Below are 19643 nucleotides of genomic sequence, written 5' to 3'. Positions count from 1 at the left end.
GCAAACATAATGTCAAACACTTAAAATAACAACAAAATGAAGAAAGTTTAAATTTAGAATTTTTGTCAAATAAAACCAATTTATTAAATGAATATAATTTAAATTTTAAGGAAATGAAAGAATATACATTATACGGCCGAAATACTCTCAAATTTTTTATTTATTTTTAACTTTGTTTTTTTGTGTTCAATTGTAATTAAAACGCGTGTGTTTGCTATGCTTCATACAAAAACCAACCAACAACAATGCTTATTGAATTTCTGAAAAAATGAGACATTTATTACGCTCTTTAAAAGAGCGTAACAAATGTGTTTAAATTTTTTAAACAATTGTTGTATGGGATGAACATCACTGTTCTAGAGGTAGAGTGTGTATTACACAGGTTTAGGTTAGTTCAAAAGAGAATGAGAAAAATGTCTGCCTTTCAATTTCTGCATTGTAAAAGGGGACTTGGCATCACTGAATAGCTGCCATACATTTTACTTATTGTGAATGATTTTCCCCAGTTGTAGAACACTCCTACCCATAGGGTAACACCTATCACACAAGGTGGAGTCATTATTCAATTATATACACTAAATTATTCAATTATATACACTAAAGTAAGTTTTAATACATATTTGTTTAATTTTTCATTTTTGTTTTTTGACATTTGTTAAGACCAATTGTTGTTTTTGTAGAACTGACACCACCTTGTATAATTTCGCCTTGCTATCACAGCTGTCAAAAACCTAAGTGGTGAGAATGTGTTAGTAAAAAAAACTATGAAAACAAAAACAATGCTCGTGCAATTTGTTTGTGTATAGTAATTTGTGCCCTGTAAGAAAAATAACAAACTACGAAGAAATTTAGTTTCGGCAGGAAATTAAAATAAATATCCCAAAGAAAAATTTACTAAAAATGTTAAAGATTTTACCATCTTCCAATTTAAACCAGCCTATAAAGACAAAATGTGGGGAGATATTTTACGACAGCTGTACAGATTTTACAATTGATTGTTGCTTTTGTGAAATCAAACTATTTTCTTTCGATGATTTTCTTTTGCACATAAAAAATATACATTTTGAAAATAATTTAATCAAAATCGAAACAAACACGAACGATTATAACGAATCCTTAAAAGAACAGTTTGAGGATGATGCCAATAAAGTGGTGTGGTATAAGAAAGAAGAAGAATCATTTGAAAGTCTTGATATTTCCTGTGACTACAATGAGGATGATCACAACTGTGGTAATATTGAAGATGATAGTTTTGCTGAAGAGGATAATGCCAGTCATCTTTCCTGTGAATACAATGACGATGAGCAAAGCTGTGGTAATATTGAAGATGATGACAGTAAAGTGGAGTTGTATAAGAACGAAGAAGAACCATTTGAAAGTCTTGATCTTTCCTGTGACTACAATGAGGATGAGCAGAGCTGTGGTAATATTGAGGATGAAGATCTTTTAAAGGTGATAAATAGGAAAAAAAGAAGAGTATCAAAGAAGACTAAAAATAACCCCGCTAATAAGAGAGTCGCAGAAGAATTCAAAACTGATGGGGTAAGTGTAATTTATTTTATTTATTATGAACTATTTAGTTTGCTATTAAAATAATACAGATTATTCTTCACACAAAATCTATTTCTTAAATTTTAATACAGCTAAAAGATGCAACAATTGAAAATAATACACACTGTAAAGTTCAACTACATCCCTGCCCAGATTGCAAGCAACAATTTTTACGTATAGGATATCTGGATAAGCATGTTTTTGAACGTCATAACGGTTACAAATGCCCCATGTGCGACCAACGATTCCGTCACCGACATCACAAGAGACGGCACATTGAAAATATACATAACCCGAAAAGGAAGGAAACAAGAAATAGACAAATGAGAGAAAAAACAATACCTTGTCCCATAGAAGGATGTGGGCGATTTGTTGTTGATCAGGCACATCTTAATTACCATCTTGAGATACATTCAATTGAACGTGCTTTTGAATGTGATTTTAAAAATTGTCGCAAAGCTTTTCCAACTGCCCAGCGGCTAAAGATCCACAAATATACACATAAAAAAAAATTAAAAAATTATGTTTGTGAGACTTGCGGCCAGAGTTGTCTCAGTTTTATGGCATTGCAGATACACCAGCGTGTACACACGGGAGAAAAGCCTTTCGCATGTCAAATCTGCAACAAAAGTTTTTCCTCGGAAACTAATTTGAATACTCATATGATTTCCCATTCCAGCACACGCCCATATGAGTGTGAGGTTTGTCACGCTACGTTCGCAAAAGTGGGTATATTACGACGGCATAGTTTTATACATTCCGAAGAGAAAATGTTTAAATGCAAATTGTGTGATAAAGCATTCAAACAGCCACATGGCTTGTATGGCCATATGAGTCGTTTGCATATGGAACCTAAATCTAACAAAGCTAAAGCCCTAGACAGAAATGTTACAAATATTTAACATTTTAGAATATATGTTGCTGTAGAAACAAACCACTTATCCTGTAAATTTATTTATTTTTGTAGTGTGTCAACTTTTAAAACGAAAACTATTGTGATTTTACAATTTCTATTGCACTTGCCCTGTAAATTTATTTTTGGAGTGTGGCAACGTTTAAAACGAAAACTATTGTGATTGTTTTATTACAGTAATTTGTAAACAAACAGATATTTACACCAGAGACCTGTGCCGTTTCTGCAGCAAACCGGCTGAGCTGGGCCGCCGAAGATATTCAACAGCCGCCGCTGAGCAATTTTCGGTAGTTGGCCTTATATGGTAGCTGACTAATTATGGACCGATCATAATAAAATTTGGTGACATGAATGCGTATATATAAAACTTATTTAGAGCGAAATTTGTGTAGATACCTATATAAATTAAACTTTTCTGACCGATAAAGACCAAATTCGGGAGGACAATTGTATGAAGGCTAGGTGAAGTAATGGACCGATTTCAGTAAGTTTTAATAGGACAGACATCATCGTTTGATCGACTCAGAAATTGTTTGGTATACTTTAGGCTGGATGTTAGACTAATATTTTTGGACATTACAAACATTAGCATAAGCGTAGGGTATAAAAAGTCGTGTTTAATAAAAAAGACTGTCGGAAGGTCAAATGTTTGGAATTTCTTTGGCCAAATGTTGATTTCAAAAAATGATTTTTTTTAAATAAAAGGTCAAACAAAATAATATGGATGAATTTATTTAAGATATTGTTTTAAAGGATTTTATTCTTTATAACTTTTGTCTAAATTGCTTATTTGAAAAACTTAAATAATAGAAATTTTAATAGATTTGTAACTAATAAAATATGTATAAATCTTTCTCAGGACAAAATTAACATTTTAGTTAAAATTTATCGTAAATGAATCAAATAGGCAAGTTTGGTATTTTCAGCTGACCGCCGATGATTTTTATTTATGTAAGCCGCCGCCGCCGATTAAATTGCTCGGCGGAGGTCTTTTATTTACAGGCAAGCTAAATAAATGTTTCTGTAAAGAAGTTACTAAAATAATATTCGGTTTTTTAAATTTTGCAATCAAATTAAATATAAAATGCTAAAAGTATTTTCACTACCAACTGACATTACACCGGCCACTAAAACCAAATGTGGAGAAATATATTATCATAGTTTCAATGATTTCACGATTTTTTGTACATTTTGCCAAATGAAATCCTTTCAATTCGATGATTTCCTGCAGCACCTACAAAATGTACACTTGGAGAATAGTGTCGTACACAAAAAAGTATTTGACAATTATTTGGAGTTGGATATAAAAAATGAAACGATATTGCAGGAAAAATCGGAAGAAGAGGCAATGTGGGATGAGGTGGCATCTAATACGGAACACAGTGAAAATGAGGATTGTGTTAAAAGTAGTGAGGAGGAAAAACTAATGGTTTTAAAGCAAACTAAAAGAAAATTATTAAAGAAAAAGAAATGTAAACGAAGCCCACCAGATATAAAATATGATGATGAATCATGTTCAGATGAGCCGGAAATTAAGGTGAGTTTTAAGTCTTACACATTACCATAAGCAAATTTTGTCTAACTTATAACATGTAAAGAAATATGATTTCTGTCCCGAATTCTATTTTTCAATAATGTTGAGTTAAATAGATGATGTTTTGGGTCACTTTAAAAAAGAGTATGTACCTATATAGTAGAAAAAGTACTACATATTTTAAAAAAGTACTTTTCTTTTAATTTTAAAAAATTTTTATCAAAAAAAAAATTCTGAAACTGCTAATTTAAAAAAAAAAATATTAGAAAAAGTACTTAAAAATGTACTTTTTAAAAATGGCTGTAAATTATTACTAAAGAGTGGAAGTTTTTTTAAAAACTTTTGAAATAAAAAAAGTACTTTTTAAAATCGCATGTAAATTATTAAGCTGTTTGAAGATGATTAAATCATTTGAACTCTTTTAAGTACTTTTCTTTAAATTTTAAACAATTTGTAAGAAATTAAGAAAAAAATTTAAGGAAACAATCTAATTCTAATTTTAATGAAAATTTTTAGATTTCTGGAAATTTGAAAAAAAGTAATAGAAAAAGTACTTTCTAAAAATGTTAGTATTTCATTCGACTTATACAAATTTCACAACTTTGAGGCAATTAAACAAAAAACCATTCCAATTTGCCAATTGCATAAATTACTTTACAATAGTATTCTTTGAATTATTACAGAGTAATTATAAACAAATGAACTTTAACCAAAATAAATTTACTTTAAAATTTCCCCATTTTTTGTTTTTATCAGAAAAAACGTCGAAAAGATAAGGCTGAAAGCTGTCCAAACTCTAAGAAAAAACATAAAGAGGTGGATTACACTTGCACAGAATGCAGTGAAATATTTTCACAGAAAAAATTTCTTGATCATCATGTGGTAGAGCAGCACAATGGCTACAAATGTTCGCTATGTGATAAACGTTTTCGTCGTAGCGCTCATGTGACCGATCACATGAAAACCCACACCAGCGAAAAGAACTATATATGTCCCATGGAAAATTGTGGCCGGGGTTTTATAGATGAGGTCTATCTTAAACGTCACTTGGAGGTGCATACCATGGAACGTACCTTTATATGTGATTATGAGAATTGTGGCAAAGCGTTTCAAACCCATAGACGCTTAGCCTCCCATAACTACACACACCGGGTACCAAAGAAATTTGTATGTGATATGTGTGGCCATAGTTGTCGCTCAAAAACCGAACTGATAACTCATCAACGTGTGCATACGGGCGAAAAGCCCTTTCCCTGTGAAGTGTGCAGCAAACCTTTTATATCCAAAACAGCTCTAACAGAACATATGATTTCACATTCAGAAACCCGACCTCATGTATGTCCGGTGTGTAATGCGGCCTTTGCCAATCGCCGAGTATTGGTGCGTCACAGTTTTATACATTCCGATGAGAAAACCTTCAAGTGTAAACTGTGTGCAAGTGCTTTTAAACATCCAAATTCTCTGCAGGGTCATATAAGGAATGTACATCGTGAACCTAAAGTGAAGGAAAATAAAAAGCTGGCAGATATGTCAAGTTAATAAATATGAAAACCAATTGGTATAATACAAACTGTTTATTAAATTTTATTAAGTAATGGACACTTAAAGATCATAGTAAACAAATTACTGAAATTCAAATGGATGAGATTAAATTTTGGAATATTTTTCAACAAAAATTTTTCACAAACAATTTTATTTTCACCAAAATTTAAGCTGAATTCACCCATGAGTTTTTTTTGTTCGGAACAATTTTTTTTTTTACATGTAGTTTGAAGTCTCTCTCAAAAATAAAACGTCAAACTACATATAAAAAAAATGTTCAGTAACTCATGGGTGAATTCAGCTTTATTTTTACCATGAGTAGTAAAGGCATACTGGATCGTTATAAATACCGGTGTCGATAAAAACATGTATGTACGTCTGTCTGTTAAATAAATCTTCCGAAGCCCCCAAATAACTTACAACCATGATTGATACATAAATATGTCGGGTAAGTTCTAGTTCAGTTGCCATTTAAAATCGATAAAAGCAAAAAAAGTCACGACTATTTGTTCACCTAAATATCGATTACTAAGTCGTGTAATGAAATTCGGACCGACAAAGGGTCAAATCGGCAAAAATTGCATTTTTAACAAATTTGTTTTTCAATCTCTATCTTAAAGTATACTTTGATAAGATAATATTCGACACAGCCGAATATAGCGCTCTTATTTGCTTTAAACTATATGTTAACTTTTCTTAAAATGTATACTCATATGATTATTTAATTGACATTGTTCCACAAATTTCTTGCCGCATTGTTCACATGAAAACCTGGCCGTTTTATAGTGCTTCTTAAATTTATGTGTACTCAGCATGGAGGCACTGCGATAACGTTTCGCACACATATCGCAAGCAAAGGGTAAACTAAAATCATCCGATTTATTGTGCAATTTACGTTTGTGGGTGTCCAATTGATTTTGCGTATAGAACATTTTGGAGCAATCTTCACAGGGTATACAACGCTCTTGCGTATGACGCGTCTCATGGCTGACTAAGGCGGCTCGATGGGAAAATTCTTTGCAGCAAAATTGACATGTAAATGTTTGACGTTTCTCATGTGTATTCAAATGGCGCTGTAGCGTTGTTATGGCACGAAATTGCCGACCGCAAACATCACATTGATGTGGCTTACGTCCCGTGTGTATGTTAAGATGTGTGTCCAGCTGGTAACGTCTACGAAATGTTTTACCGCAATAAGTGCAGCTGTTTGGTTGATTTCGTGGTTTATAGGATCGTTTTTCATTTAGCTTTAGGTGTGTGGGAGGAAATGTATGGGACCAATCGACTTCGTTGTCTTTCTCCTCTTCTTCAACATCATTTACGACACTATTAATATCTGGCACATTTAATTGGTGTTCATTAGAAGACAGCTAAGTAACGGAATAAAAAGAAAATATAAAACTTAAACATTAGTTACCCGGCGCTTTTTCACTTATATTTTGTAAATTTATTTGTAAAATATAATTTAAATAAATAAAACTTAAACATCTTTTAAATTATAGAGATAACTTCTTGAAACAAAGAGGATTTTCTTATTTGTTGTTTAATAAAGTATAAATTCAATGAAATCTGTCCAAATTTATAAAAATTTCAAGTTATACAAAGGATCAGAGGTGTTCGACTTTGACACCCTGTATCCCACAATATGATCTGACAGGCTGGTCATACATTTTATTTTCTGAAAGTTTTTGTCCTGGTTAGAAGATTTAGTTTGCATTTTAGGTATCATTACAGTTATATTTTTAACATATCAAACGGCTGATATCATTAAAATTGTATTTACAACTTACATTTCCCATCACCCTTTCCTGACCATCTTCCACCTTACAATACAACAATTCGTTATATGTACTATAATCTTCAAATATTTCTTCTGCTTCCTCAACCACTGGAGTTTGAGTTAACAACTCTTTATGTAACTCCTGTTTAACACATTTTTGTGTAAGCTCTTTATCATGTGTGTTGTACAAACTACGCCTAAACTCATAGAAATGTCGATCCTGGAAATGTTTTAGAAAATGATGGTACTCCTGGTAGAGTTCTTGGCACATTACGCAAACAATATTAAAGTTGGAGGTAAAGTAATGTATTTCGGCACATTTGGTATCTGAGGAAACACTTTCAAAGACGTTAATAGAATTTTGTATTAATTTTAACATGTTAAAAACGAATATTTAAGAATTTTGTGGTTTTTCTACAGATTCTGTTGATTTTGACAGTTGTTTATTGTTTATCAACATGTACTTTTTTATTAGACATTGTGAATGATTCTGACAGCTGTTTTCTGTTTATCAACAACATACACAGAGTTACCTGATTTCTTTTATTGTTTTCATTAGTTATTGTGAATGATTTATACAGAATTTTGTTTGTTTTCTTTTTTGTTGGCCACACAAGGGTTAAATTTTCGTAAATAAATAGAAATAACAAAAAAAAAAGTTTGCATTAATAAATTTTCTAAAACCTTTTTACTATAAAGTAAAATACAAGTGAAATTTATGTGGCAAACATGTTGAAATTAATGCCAACATTTAATTTTAACACTCAAGCCAAAACCAAATGTGGAGAAATATTTTGCCACAACTCCACAGATTTTACCGTCTACTGTACTTTTTGCGAAATGAAATCCTTTTCGTTTGAGGACTTTCTATGGCATCTAAAAACTTTGCATTTCGCCAGTGATTTGTGTAAAAATGAAACGAGCTCTTATGGTCCCAAATTGGAAACTGAGGAGGATAAAATATATGACAATTTAATACAGTCTTATGATGATGGTGATGCAGATAATGTTGATTTCGAAAATCCGGCAGAGGATGACTTTGGTGATGATGATGACGGTGATTTCTGTGATAATGATAGTTATGATGAGCCTTTGGCCATTTTAAAGAAAAGACAAATGAATAAAAGACCTAAAAGGCGTAAGACTGTAGAAAATAAGACCTGCAAGAGTGATAACAGCGATGAGGAGATTATTGATTTTGAGTCCGATGAGGAGTTCAAGCCAAAGGTAAGTGTAAGCTTAGAAATTACCTGAATTATAGTTTTAAAATAAATATTTTATTAAACCTAGTTATCAGAATGCGGCCACTCTTGTCATCAATGCGGCGAAACCTTTAAAAGTAGTGGACTTTTAAAAACCCACATCAATCGCATACATGATGATAAATCCTCCGAAAGCTCCAATAAAAAAGAAAAGCCTGGCAAGCAAATATCATGCAATGAATGCGATCAAATGTTTCCCTATAAAAAATCCCTCTACAGTCACATTGTCGAATACCATATGGGTTTCAAGTGTTCGATGTGCGACAAACGTTTCAAACAGTTGCAACAACGGGATCGACATGAATTTTGCCACACGGCTACCAGAGTGTTTTCCTGCGACGTCGAGGGTTGTGACAAGAGTTTTACCCATAAGTACTATTTACAGCGACACATTGATAGCCACAACAAGGAGCGAAAATTTGTGTGTGATTATGAGAATTGTAATAAAGCATTTCACACGTTGCGCTGCCTGAAGGCCCATAAAAATCGCCATACTAAACCGAAAAATCTTATATGCGACAGCTGCGGTTACACCTGCCGCGAATATGACAGACTGCGTATACACCAACGTGTACATACGGGTGAGAAACCGTATGGCTGTCAGGAGTGTGGTAAACGTTTTACCAGCAATGCTGCCCTCCTAGAGCATACAGTATCGCACACTGGTGTTCGTTCACATATATGCAGTAATTGTAACGCTTCATTCACACGCCAGAAATCGCTATACCAACATAGACTGAAATGTGCAAGTACGTCGGCATCAACATGAGTATACGATTGATGACATTTATTGTATTGCAGTTAAACTATACTCTTTTTAGAAGCCATTTCTAATATTTACTGAAACTCTTAATGGATTTTAGCTGTACATGATCTAGCAGTATAAAATTGACTCTTAAATTGTTAAACATTGGCACCGAAACATTTTCCAAGGGAGCATTTAACAACGTTGCTGAAAATAATAAAAAATTGTAATTGCTACTTTGCAGTTGGCTGAAGCAAAACATAAGAAGAAATAAAAAGAAAAAAATGTGTTAAAAACATTTAAAATAATTATATTATAAACAAAGATTGTGTGCTTTTGCTTGAGATGAAGTCCCCATCAGATTACTTCAGTTTGTTCCATTACATCAACAGACATAAAATTAAAATCGTTCCGATGGGAACGACCCGAGTTCCATTCAGCGAAATATTGTCAACTCAGGAATTCCTTAACAGCCGGAAGTTTTTTCCACAGGGAAGAACTTTCAACGTCAGCAGAGTCATTCCGATTTCCAAACCTGGGAAGGACGCGACTGAGGGCTAATCCTACAGATCGATTTACATTTTGTCACCTGCTCGCACAGCATTAGAATGCTAACATAAGCAAACACCTTGTAAAAGGACGATCATCGTGGCTCTAGGTATTTCTAGGATTACATGTGAACTTTAAAAAATTCCAAAAATAACAATGTTCTTCCCCTTTTTCGCATTGACTTTTTTTTTCTTAACTTTTGTCTCAGATTATAATCTAGAATTAAGTTGCAATAAAGAGATCTAGTATCTCATATCCGAGGATTTTGCTATTTTTGAATGAATATTTAGTTTTCTCTAAGAATTGATTTAACGCTTTTAATTAAATATTCTTAATTTTTTTAAGTAACTATCACCTGTAGTTCATTTCTGCATTATTTTTGAACGCTGCCATGCTAACCCGTACAATGAATATTTGTTTTTAATTTTAGCAGTATAATTGTCTATTAAATTATAAAAAACGATAACTGATTTAACGCTTAACATTTAAATAAGTATTAATTCCTTTAGGTAACTGTCATCTGCAGTTAATTTCTATATTCTCTTTGAACTTTAACATGCTTACCCGTATTCATTGACATTTGTCAAACATTGGCAATCTTGTATCTCAATAAAATATAAGTTATTGTGAATGATTTGTAATTAAAGTCTAAAATAATTTTCTTCATGTAGTACACACACGTAAAGGGTTAATTAAAACTAAAATATAATAACTAAAAAAATTTAAAAAGCAACTTTCAAAGTAAATCCAACGCGAATTTGAAGAATGTTAAAAATTCTGCCCTTAGCCAATCTTAGCAATCAGCCGAAAGCAAAATGTGGCGAAATATTTTGTCACAGCTCCAGCGACTTCACCATCTACTGCACCTTCTGTGACATGAAAGCCTTTACATTCGAGGATTTCCTGTTGCATGTACAAAATGTTCACTTCGAAAATAATATTTTAAAAACGGAAACCTTCACCAACGAGTATAATCAGTATTTTGAGGTGAATGTTAAGGTAGAAGCCACAACAGACACCCTGGCTACTGAGCAGTTGCACGAAGAGGAAGTGTTATGGGATAATTTGGAACAAACATATGATGAGGCAGATGATCTGGGACATGATAACTATGAGGAGGATAATGTTAATGACAGCTTTGAGGAGGAAATAATGACGGTATTAAAGAAAACGAAAAAACAAATACGTGCGAAAAAAGAAAAACGCGTGAAACCGAAGAGTTATATTGAAAGTGGTGATGAAGAGGACAACGACCATAGTTCAGATGAGGATTTCAAACCCTTGGTAATTATATTTAATTTGTTCAATGTTTTTTAATTTTTTTAACAAGTTTCCAAAAACAGGTAAATGATAAAGCCTCCTCCGCTGGCGACCAGGAGGAGGAGAAACCTTTTCAATGTACAGAATGCAGCAAAGCCTTTAAAAACCTGGGTCTTTTGAAAATACATCACACACGCATTCATGAGAAAAAATCGTCCGAAAGTTTAGAGAAAAAAGAAAAAGAAGACAAGGAACAATTATGTCCGGAATGCGAGCAAATATTTCCCAACAAAAAGTATCTGGATAAGCATATTTTCGAGGATCATGGAGGTTACAAATGTGCACATTGTGATAAGCGTTTCAAACAGCGGCATCAACGCAAGCGCCATGAACAGTGTCACACCGCAGAAAGAGTTTTTACCTGCCATTTTGAGGGTTGTGGCAAAGGTTTCACCGAGAAATACTATCTCAAGCGCCACATTGACATACACACCACGGAACGCAATTTCATTTGTGATTTTGAGAATTGCGGCAAAGCCTTTTATACCCAACGACGTCTTAACGTCCATAAGAAAATCCATACGAAACCGAAAAATTTGGTCTGCGATGCTTGTGGCTACATCTGCCGCGAGAATAGAACGCTGCGTGTGCACCTACGTATGCACACCGGCGAAAAACCCTATGCCTGTGAGGTATGCGATAAACGTTTCATATCCAGTTCGGCCTTAAGCGAGCACATGTCCTCTCATTCCAATACCCGTCCTCATATCTGTAAAGTTTGCAACGCTTCGTTTGCCCATCAAAAAGCACTTTACCATCATAGTTTTCTCCATTCAGACGTTAAGAAATTTCGTTGTAAAATATGTGACAGTGCCTACAAGCAGGCTTCCGGTTTGGCCGGTCATATGCGTAAACATCGTCAAGAGGGCATGATGTATATGTTGCCCAAACGACCCACAATTTCAACGGATCCCATACCGCCACCCAATGTTGTTGGCATGCCACCTTCGTATCCTTTTACGTCATTTTAGTTTAGTTACTTAAAATAGTATGTTAGAATTATTATTTTAGTTTTAGTATCTGTATATAGTACATACGTTGTTCTATTTACCTTATATTGTGTTTTTATGTATCATTTTTTTATATAATTTGAGCAATAATACATAAAAGGAATTTAATCTGTTTATATAAAAAAATACGTTACTGACTGACTGATTGATTGACTGATTCATCATCGCACAGCCCAAACGACTGACGCTGGAATCATGAAATTTAACTGTGGGTTCCTCTCTCCCCAAAACGGTCCACTAAGAAGGGATTTTTGGAAATTCGAACGTTTAGGGGGTAAAAAAGATAAAAACTGGTAAAATCGGTAACCTTATATCTCCAATACTAATAAAGATACAAAAAAACTTTAAATTGCATGTTACTCCACTTAAAAAAAAGGTGGCAGGTGTTTGGTACTTTTTCGAAATTCGAACCTTTAGGGCCCTTTTAGGGCAGAAAACTTTAAATCACATTCTTTACTTATCGAATAAAATAAAAAATATGAATTTGGTACATTTTGGAAATTCAAACAGTTTGGTAGGCAACACATTTTGAATTTATGTGGAAACGAGTTAAAAAGCGGTAGACCGGAGTGACAATCACCTGTATAAAACCTGACGAAATTAAATTGCAATTTCTGAATTATGAAATATTTGCAGATTTGTGAAAATTCTCTTGCTAGAGAAAATTTTCTAAAAATATCAACGTTCTTCCTCTTTTTCGCATTGTTAATTACATTTTTATCTTAAGTTTTGTCTCAGATTATAAACTAGAATTAATTTGCAATAAATATGTAAGCTAAAGAAATCTAGTATCTCATATCCGAGGTTTTTGCTATTTTTTTAGAGAGGGAATATTTAATTTAATTGAAAGGAAACCCTCTAAGAACTGATTTAACGCTTTTAACGCTTTAATTTTTAAACTTACCCTTATAATGAATATTTGTTTTTGTTTTAGGACTATTAAACAATAAAATTCAAAAGAAATCATCTAATAACCTCTATTCTCACATCTGGTTATCGTTTTTCGTAACGATATACTTCCAAATAACATTTTTTATGAGAACTGTCAGTATCGCCGCTATAAAAAATAACCAGAGATTGAGCAAATGGGGGTAAAACTGTATTTACCGCTTAACATTTAAATAAGTGTTAATTCCTTTAAGTAACTGTAATATGCAGTTTATTTATTTATTCAATTGTAATATATGTAGCCATTTGGCCAATAACAAATTATATTACAAGTATTCTTATTATCTATGAACTTTAACACACTTACCCGAATTCATTGACATTTGTCAAACATTGGCAATCTTGTATCTCAATAAAAGCTAGGTTATTGTGAATAATTTGTTATTAAAATCTAAAATAATTTTCTTCATGTAGTACACACACGTAAAGGGTTAATTAAAACTAAAGTATAATAACAACTAGAAAATTTACAAAAAAAAACAACATTTTTAAATAAAATCCCAACGCGAATTTGAAGGATGTTAAAAATTCTGCCCTTAGCCAATCTTAGCAATCAGCCGAAAGCAAAATGTGGCGAAATATTTTGTCACAGCTCCAGCGACTTCACCATCTACTGCACCTTCTGTGACATGAAAGCCTTTACATTCGAGGATTTCCTGTTGCATGTACAAAATGTTCACTTCGAAAATAATATTTTAAAAACGGAAAACTTCACCAACGAGTGTAATCAGTATTTTGAGGTGAATGTTAAGGCAGAAGCCACAACAGACAACCTGACTGGTGAGCAGTTGCATGAAGAGGAAGTGTTGTGGGATAATTTGGAACAAACATATGATCAGGCTGATGATCTGGGACATGATGACTATGAGGAGGATGATGTCAATGACAGCTTTGAGGAGGAAACAGTGACGGTATTAAAGAAAACAAAAAAACAAATAAGAGCGAAAAAAGAAAAACGCGTGAAACCGAAGAGTTATATTGAAAGTGGTGATGAAGAGGACAACGACCATAGTTCAGATGAGGATTTCAAACCCCTGGTAATTATATTTAATTTGTTAATTTTTTTTTTAACTTTTTAACAAATTTCCAAAAACAGTTAAATGTTAAAGTCTCCTCCACTGACGGGACGGAGGAGGAGAAACCCTTTCAATGTACAGAATGCAGCAAAGCCTTTAAAAACCTGGGTCTTTTGAAAATACATCACACACGCATTCACGAGGAAAAATACTCCGAAAGTTTAGAAAAAAAAGAAAAAGAAGACGAGCAACAATTATGTCCGGAATGCGAGAAAATATTTCCCAACAAAAAGTATCTGGATAAACATGTTTTCGTAGATCATGGTGGTTACAAATGTGCGCATTGTGATAAGCGTTTCAAACAGCGTCATAAACGCAAACGCCATGAACAGTATCACACCGCAGAAAGAGTATTTACCTGCCATTTTGAGGGTTGCGGCAAAAGTTTCACCGAGAAATACTATCTCAAGCGCCACGTTGACATACACAGCACGGAACGCAATTTAATTTGTGATTTTGAGAATTGCGGTAAGGCTTTTCATACCCAACGACTTCTGTCGGCCCATAAGAAAATCCATACGAAACCGAAAAATTTGGTCTGCGATGCTTGTGGCTACATCTGCCGCGATAATTTAAGGCTGCGTGTGCACCTACGTGGGCACACCGGCGAAAAACCCTATGCCTGTGAGGTATGCGATAAACGTTTCATATCCAGTTCGGCCTTAAGCGAGCACATGGCCTCTCATTCCAATACCCGTCCTCATGTCTGTAAAGTTTGCAATGCATCGTTTGCCCGGCAAAAAGCTCTTTACCATCATAGTTTTCTCCATTCAGACGTTAAGAAATTTCGTTGTAAAATATGTGACAGTGCCTACAAGCAGGCTTCCGGTTTGGCCGGTCATATGCGTAAACATCGTGAAGAGGGCATGATGTCTATGTTGCCCGAATGACCCACAATTTCAACAGCTCCCATACCGCCACCCAATTTTGTTGGCATGTCACCTTTTATGTCATTTTAGTTTAGTTACTTAAGTTTTAGTTATTTTTTTAGTTTTAGTATCTGTAATATAATACGTTGTTCTTTCTATATACCAAGGCGAATGTAATTAGATTCGCCTTGCTATATATCTTATACTGTGTATATTGTATTTTTATGTATAATTTTTTTTACATAATTTGAGCAATAATAAAAGAAATTTATTATTAAAATTTTTAATTTAATTCAAAGGAAACACACTAAGAATTGATTTAACGCTTTTAATTAATCCTGAACTGGTTGATACAGGCAAACAATTTTTTTATTGTAAATTTTTAAACACCTTATGTTTTGAACTACTTTTTGATAAAAATATATTTTTACTGCAATTTTAATTTTATTATTTTTTTTAAATACTGACTAACAGAGGGTTAATTTAATATTCTTAATTTCTGCATTATTTTTGAACTTATCCTTATAATGCATATTTGTTTTTGGTTTTAAGACTATATTTGTATATTAAATTCAAAAGATACCATTTTAAACAGTATTTAACGCTTAGCATTTAAAAAGTCTTAATTCATTTAAGTAACTGTCACCTGCAGTTAATTTCTGCATTCTCTTTGAACTTTAACATGCTTACCCGTATTCGATCAGTTTTGTTTTACATTGGCAATCTTGTATCTCAATAAGAGATAAGTTATTGTGAATGATTTATTATTACAGTCGAAAATAATTTTCTTCATGTAGTACACACACATAAAGGGTTAATTAAAACTAAAATATAATAATAACTAAAATAAAAAATTTACAAAAAAAAGCAACATTCATAAAGTAAATCCAACGCGAATTTGAAGAATGTTAAAAATTCTGCCCTTAGCCAATCTTAGCAATCAGCCGAAAGCAAAATGTGGCGAAATCTTTTGTCACAGCTCCAGCGACTTCACCATCTACTGCACCTTCTGCGAAATGAAAGCCTTTACGTTCGAGGATTTCCTGTTGCACGTAAAAAATGTTCACTTCGAAAATAATATTTTAAAAACGGAAACCTTCACCAACGAGTGTAATCAGTATTTTGAGGTGAATGTTAAGGCAGAAGCCACAGACAACCTGGCTGGTGAGCAGTTGCATGAAGAGGAAGTGTTGTGGGATAATTTGGAACAAACATATGATGAGGCTGATGATCTGGGTCATGATGACTATGAGGAGGATGATGTCAATGACAGCTTTGAGGATGAAACAGTGACGGTATTAAAGAAAACTAAAAAACAAATAAGAGCGAAAAAACAAAAACGCGTGAAACCGAAGAGCGACATTGAAAGTGGAGATGATGAGGACAACGATCATAGTTCTGATGAGGATTTCAAACCCATGGTAATTATATTTAATTAGTTAAATGTTTATTTAATTATTTAACAACTTTTCCAAAACAGTTGAATGACAAAGTCTCCACCGCTGGCGGCCAGGAGGATGAGAAACCCTTTCAATGTACAGAATGCAGCAAAGCCTTTAAAAACCTGGGTCTTTTGAAAATACATCACACCCGCATTCATGAGGAAAAATCGGCCGAAAGTTTAGAGAAGAAAGAAAAAGAAGACAAGGAACAATTATGTCCGGAATGCGAGCAAATATTTCCCAACAAAAAGTATCTGGATAAGCATGTTTTCGAGGTTCATGAAGGTTACAAATGTGCACATTGTGATAAGCGTTTCAAACAGCGGCATCAACGCAAGCGCCATGAACAGTGTCACACCGCAGAAAGAGTATTTACCTGCCATTTTGAGGGTTGCGGCAAAAGTTTCACAGAGAAATACTATCTCAAGCGTCACGTTGACATACACACCACGGAACGCAATTTCATTTGTGATTTTGAGAATTGCGGCAAGGCCTTCCATACCCAACGACGTCTGTCGGCTCATAAGAAAATCCATACGAAACCGAAAAATTTGGTCTGCGATGCTTGCGGCTACACCTGCCGCGAGAATGAGACGCTGCGTGTGCACCAACGTGTGCACACCGGCGAAAAACCCTATGCCTGTGAGGTATGCGATAAACGTTTCATATCCAGCTCGGCCTTAGGCGAGCACATGGCCTCTCATTCCAATACCCGTCCTCATGTCTGTAAAGTTTGCAATGCTTCGTTTGCCCGGCAAAAAGCCCTTTACCATCATAGTTTTCTCCACTCAGACGTTAAGAAATTTCGTTGTAAAATATGTGGCAGTGCCTACAAGCAGGCTTCCGGTTTGGCCGGTCACATGCGTAAACATCGTGAAGAGGGCATGATGTCTATGTTGCCCGAACGACCCACAATTTCAACAGCTCCCATACCGCCACCCAACGTTATTAGTGTGCCACCTTCGTATCCTTTTATGTCATTTTAGTTTAGTTACTTAAAATACAATGGTAGAATTATTATTTTAGTTTTAGTATCTGTATATATACATACGTTGTTCTATTTACCTTATACCGTGTATATTGTGTTTTTATGTATCATTTTTTTTACATAATTTGAGCAATAATAAAAGAAATTTAATAATATTATATTCTTATGCACATAGATATGTATGTGGGGAAATCAATTTCCAAATATTTATTTTTTTTTACCAAAAAATATTTTTCATCAAAGATTTTCCATTTATCCAAAATTTTTTCACAAAAAATGTTGATGAAATAAATTTTATGAACAAATATTTGGAGTAACAAAATTTTGTTGGAAACAAATTTTTGTGGAATATAAATTACAAACAATGGCTGATTTTTCAACAAAACTGTTTTTTATTAATTAAACCCGCTAAAAAAAAGTAATTTGTTTACATATTTATTGCACAATTTTAATAACATCCGTACAACGCTCTTGCTGCTTCCTATGCCATCTTACATGCTGGGACAAACCGGCCGACTGCCGATATGATTTATCACACAAATTACAAACATATTTATTCTCTTCGGCATGCAGGGCCCGATGATGATACAACGCCTTCGCATCGTTAAAACTCTCGGCACAAATAATGCAACAATATTTGCGCTCGCCACTGTGTATCTCACGGTGTATATTCAACTGATACGAGGAGGCAAAACCGTTACCACAATGTTCACAACAATATGGCCGTTCGCCAGTGTGTTGACGTCTATGTACCGTTAGATTACATTTAATGCGTGTATGATAACCACAATATTCGCATACATAATCTTCTGTATTCAAATGATAACGTCTTTTATGATCACTCAAACGTTTGGGATTTTTAAAAGTACGCTTACAGCCATCATTATTACAAGTGAAAGTACCGTTGCCGGGTTTATGCGAATATAGATGATAGCGTAAAGTAGATTTGGTTTTGAAAACTTTTTGGCAGTCATTGCAAGTAAAGAGTTGTGGTTTTTTAGCTAACTAGAGTTGATTTACCAAAAAAAAGAGTTATAAAATATTTGATTAAATACTTAAAAAATTAACCTTGCTGGCCATTTCTGTTTAATGGGCTAATAAATTGTTCTCTTATAGTTGTTTTAAAAGTAAATACTAAACTAAATTGATTTCTATTATCAATAGCACATGGACCAACAAAATTTAATCATTGTTTTTACACCAGACATTTAATTAATTGCAAGAATTTAATTCTAAATATAACATAGTATAGGTATTTGTTTCTTTTTTTTTGTAAATTAAATTTTTGCTCATCAAAGAACTTAATCAAGTGCAATGATATTTATCATTTTGTCTTATTTTTTTGTTTGTGTTACAGTAGAAATTGTATTTTGTGTTAATGGTGACATTTATTGTAGATGATTATTTTTTTTTTGCCATTTAACGGTAAAATATTTTGTGAGGAAATCATGCATGACATTCACCTTTAAAAATCAGTGTCAAAATTTAATTGTTTGTGTTACGATGTGTCAGAAGCGAAGATATGTGTTAAAATTTTAACAAAAATTTTATTCAGTTATTTATAAAATTATAATAGGGACATATTTCAAGCCATCAGCGCAAAAGTGGTGTAACCCACAATTTTTTTTGGTTGCTGTTCTGGTGTTACATACAGTCCTTACATTACCAATATCAATATAAAAGTGGGATAAGCTACCTTTTGGTATTCAAAAGCCATTGGAGCTGTAAAAATCGTTTTTGCACAAAGCATAATATAACAAAGTAATGTAGCAAAAGTGGTGTAAGTTGAATATACCATTAAATAAATAGTCTGGGGTTAATGAAATACCTAAAAAAAAATAAAAAAAATTTAAGAATTTTTTTGGATTGTGTTCTATTGTATGTTTCCATAGAATTTTCAAACACTGTATATTCTGGATCCATACCACGCCAGAAATAAAATTTCGACACCGGTTTTTGGTAATACCTATAGTAGGGATTGATATTAAAACTATTTCCTGAAAAAAATTATATCTATCGTAATTTGCTTTAAAATGATATCAACAAATTTGGGATCGAATAATTATTTTAGAAGATATTTACTATTTTCGAAATTTAGGGATGTAAATGGTTTT

General features: G+C 33.4%; 6 protein-coding genes across 6 annotated transcripts; 4 read left to right on the top strand and 2 right to left on the bottom strand.

Annotated features, from left to right (window-relative positions):
* Positions 1–609: 609 nt before the first annotated feature.
* On the top strand, positions 610–3050 carry LOC135956570 (zinc finger protein 729-like). The gene is made up of 2 exons (XM_065507106.1): positions 610–1542; positions 1644–3050. The coding sequence occupies exons 1-2, from the start codon at positions 901–903 to the stop codon at positions 2451–2453; spliced, it is 1452 nt and encodes a 483-aa protein (XP_065363178.1). The 5' UTR covers positions 610–900; the 3' UTR covers positions 2454–3050.
* A 375-nt stretch (positions 3051–3425) lies between these two features.
* On the top strand, positions 3426–5568 carry LOC135956572 (zinc finger protein OZF-like). Its single transcript, XM_065507108.1, has 2 exons — positions 3426–4001; positions 4755–5568. Exons 1-2 carry the CDS (start codon positions 3549–3551, stop codon positions 5535–5537), a joined length of 1236 nt encoding a protein of 411 aa, XP_065363180.1. The 5' UTR covers positions 3426–3548; the 3' UTR covers positions 5538–5568.
* A 303-nt stretch (positions 5569–5871) lies between these two features.
* Positions 5872–7730, bottom strand: LOC135956577 (gastrula zinc finger protein xFG20-1-like). Its single transcript, XM_065507111.1, has 2 exons — positions 7331–7730; positions 5872–6910 (listed from the first exon to the last, which is right to left on the bottom strand). The coding sequence occupies exons 1-2, from the start codon at positions 7697–7699 to the stop codon at positions 6227–6229; spliced, it is 1053 nt and encodes a 350-aa protein (XP_065363183.1). The 5' UTR covers positions 7700–7730; the 3' UTR covers positions 5872–6226.
* Positions 7731–7951: 221 nt separating this feature from the next.
* Positions 7952–15379, top strand: LOC135958708 (zinc finger protein 62 homolog). Its single transcript, XM_065509599.1, has 8 exons — positions 7952–8547; positions 8611–9350; positions 9464–9553; positions 10641–11160; positions 11220–12166; positions 13569–13577; positions 13669–14191; positions 14251–15379. The coding sequence occupies exons 1-8, from the start codon at positions 8050–8052 to the stop codon at positions 15118–15120; spliced, it is 4197 nt and encodes a 1398-aa protein (XP_065365671.1). The 5' UTR covers positions 7952–8049; the 3' UTR covers positions 15121–15379.
* Positions 15380–15940: 561 nt separating this feature from the next.
* LOC135956569 (zinc finger protein OZF-like) lies at positions 15941–17684 on the top strand. Its single transcript, XM_065507105.1, has 2 exons — positions 15941–16520; positions 16580–17684. The coding sequence occupies exons 1-2, from the start codon at positions 16005–16007 to the stop codon at positions 17525–17527; spliced, it is 1464 nt and encodes a 487-aa protein (XP_065363177.1). The 5' UTR covers positions 15941–16004; the 3' UTR covers positions 17528–17684.
* A 280-nt stretch (positions 17685–17964) lies between these two features.
* On the bottom strand, positions 17965–18609 carry LOC135958707 (oocyte zinc finger protein XlCOF15-like). Its single transcript, XM_065509598.1, has 2 exons — positions 18598–18609; positions 17965–18534 (listed from the first exon to the last, which is right to left on the bottom strand). Exons 1-2 carry the CDS (start codon positions 18607–18609, stop codon positions 17965–17967), a joined length of 582 nt encoding a protein of 193 aa, XP_065365670.1.
* Positions 18610–19643: the final 1034 nt, after the last annotated feature.

The sequence above is a fragment of the Calliphora vicina genome, chromosome 4, assembly GCF_958450345.1.
Source record: "Calliphora vicina chromosome 4, idCalVici1.1, whole genome shotgun sequence".
Taxonomy (NCBI): domain Eukaryota; kingdom Metazoa; phylum Arthropoda; class Insecta; order Diptera; family Calliphoridae; genus Calliphora; species Calliphora vicina.
Note: the sequence above shows the minus strand (reverse complement) of the source record. Positions and strands in the feature narration are given on the sequence as shown.

Coding starts and splice junctions, on each gene's coding strand:
- LOC135956570 (XM_065507106.1), top strand. CDS start 901: ATGTTAAAGATTTTACCATCTTCCAATTTAAACCAGCCTATAAAGACA. Junction 1,543..1,643: donor AAGAATTCAAAACTGATGGG/GTAAGTGTAATT, acceptor ATTTTAATACAG/CTAAAAGATGCAACAATTGA.
- LOC135956572 (XM_065507108.1), top strand. CDS start 3,549: ATGCTAAAAGTATTTTCACTACCAACTGACATTACACCGGCCACTAAA. Junction 4,002..4,754: donor CAGATGAGCCGGAAATTAAG/GTGAGTTTTAAG, acceptor TGTTTTTATCAG/AAAAAACGTCGAAAAGATAA.
- LOC135956577 (XM_065507111.1), bottom strand. CDS start 7,699: ATGTTAAAATTAATACAAAATTCTATTAACGTCTTTGAAAGTGTTTCC. Junction 6,911..7,330: donor AGGAAAGGGTGATGGGAAAT/GTAAGTTGTAAA, acceptor TCCGTTACTTAG/CTGTCTTCTAATGAACACCA.
- LOC135958708 (XM_065509599.1), top strand. CDS start 8,050: ATGTTGAAATTAATGCCAACATTTAATTTTAACACTCAAGCCAAAACC. Junction 8,548..8,610: donor ATGAGGAGTTCAAGCCAAAG/GTAAGTGTAAGC, acceptor TATTAAACCTAG/TTATCAGAATGCGGCCACTC. Junction 9,554..10,640: donor GCTGAAAATAATAAAAAATT/GTAATTGCTACT, acceptor GCGAATTTGAAG/AATGTTAAAAATTCTGCCCT.
- LOC135956569 (XM_065507105.1), top strand. CDS start 16,005: ATGTTAAAAATTCTGCCCTTAGCCAATCTTAGCAATCAGCCGAAAGCA. Junction 16,521..16,579: donor ATGAGGATTTCAAACCCATG/GTAATTATATTT, acceptor TTTCCAAAACAG/TTGAATGACAAAGTCTCCAC.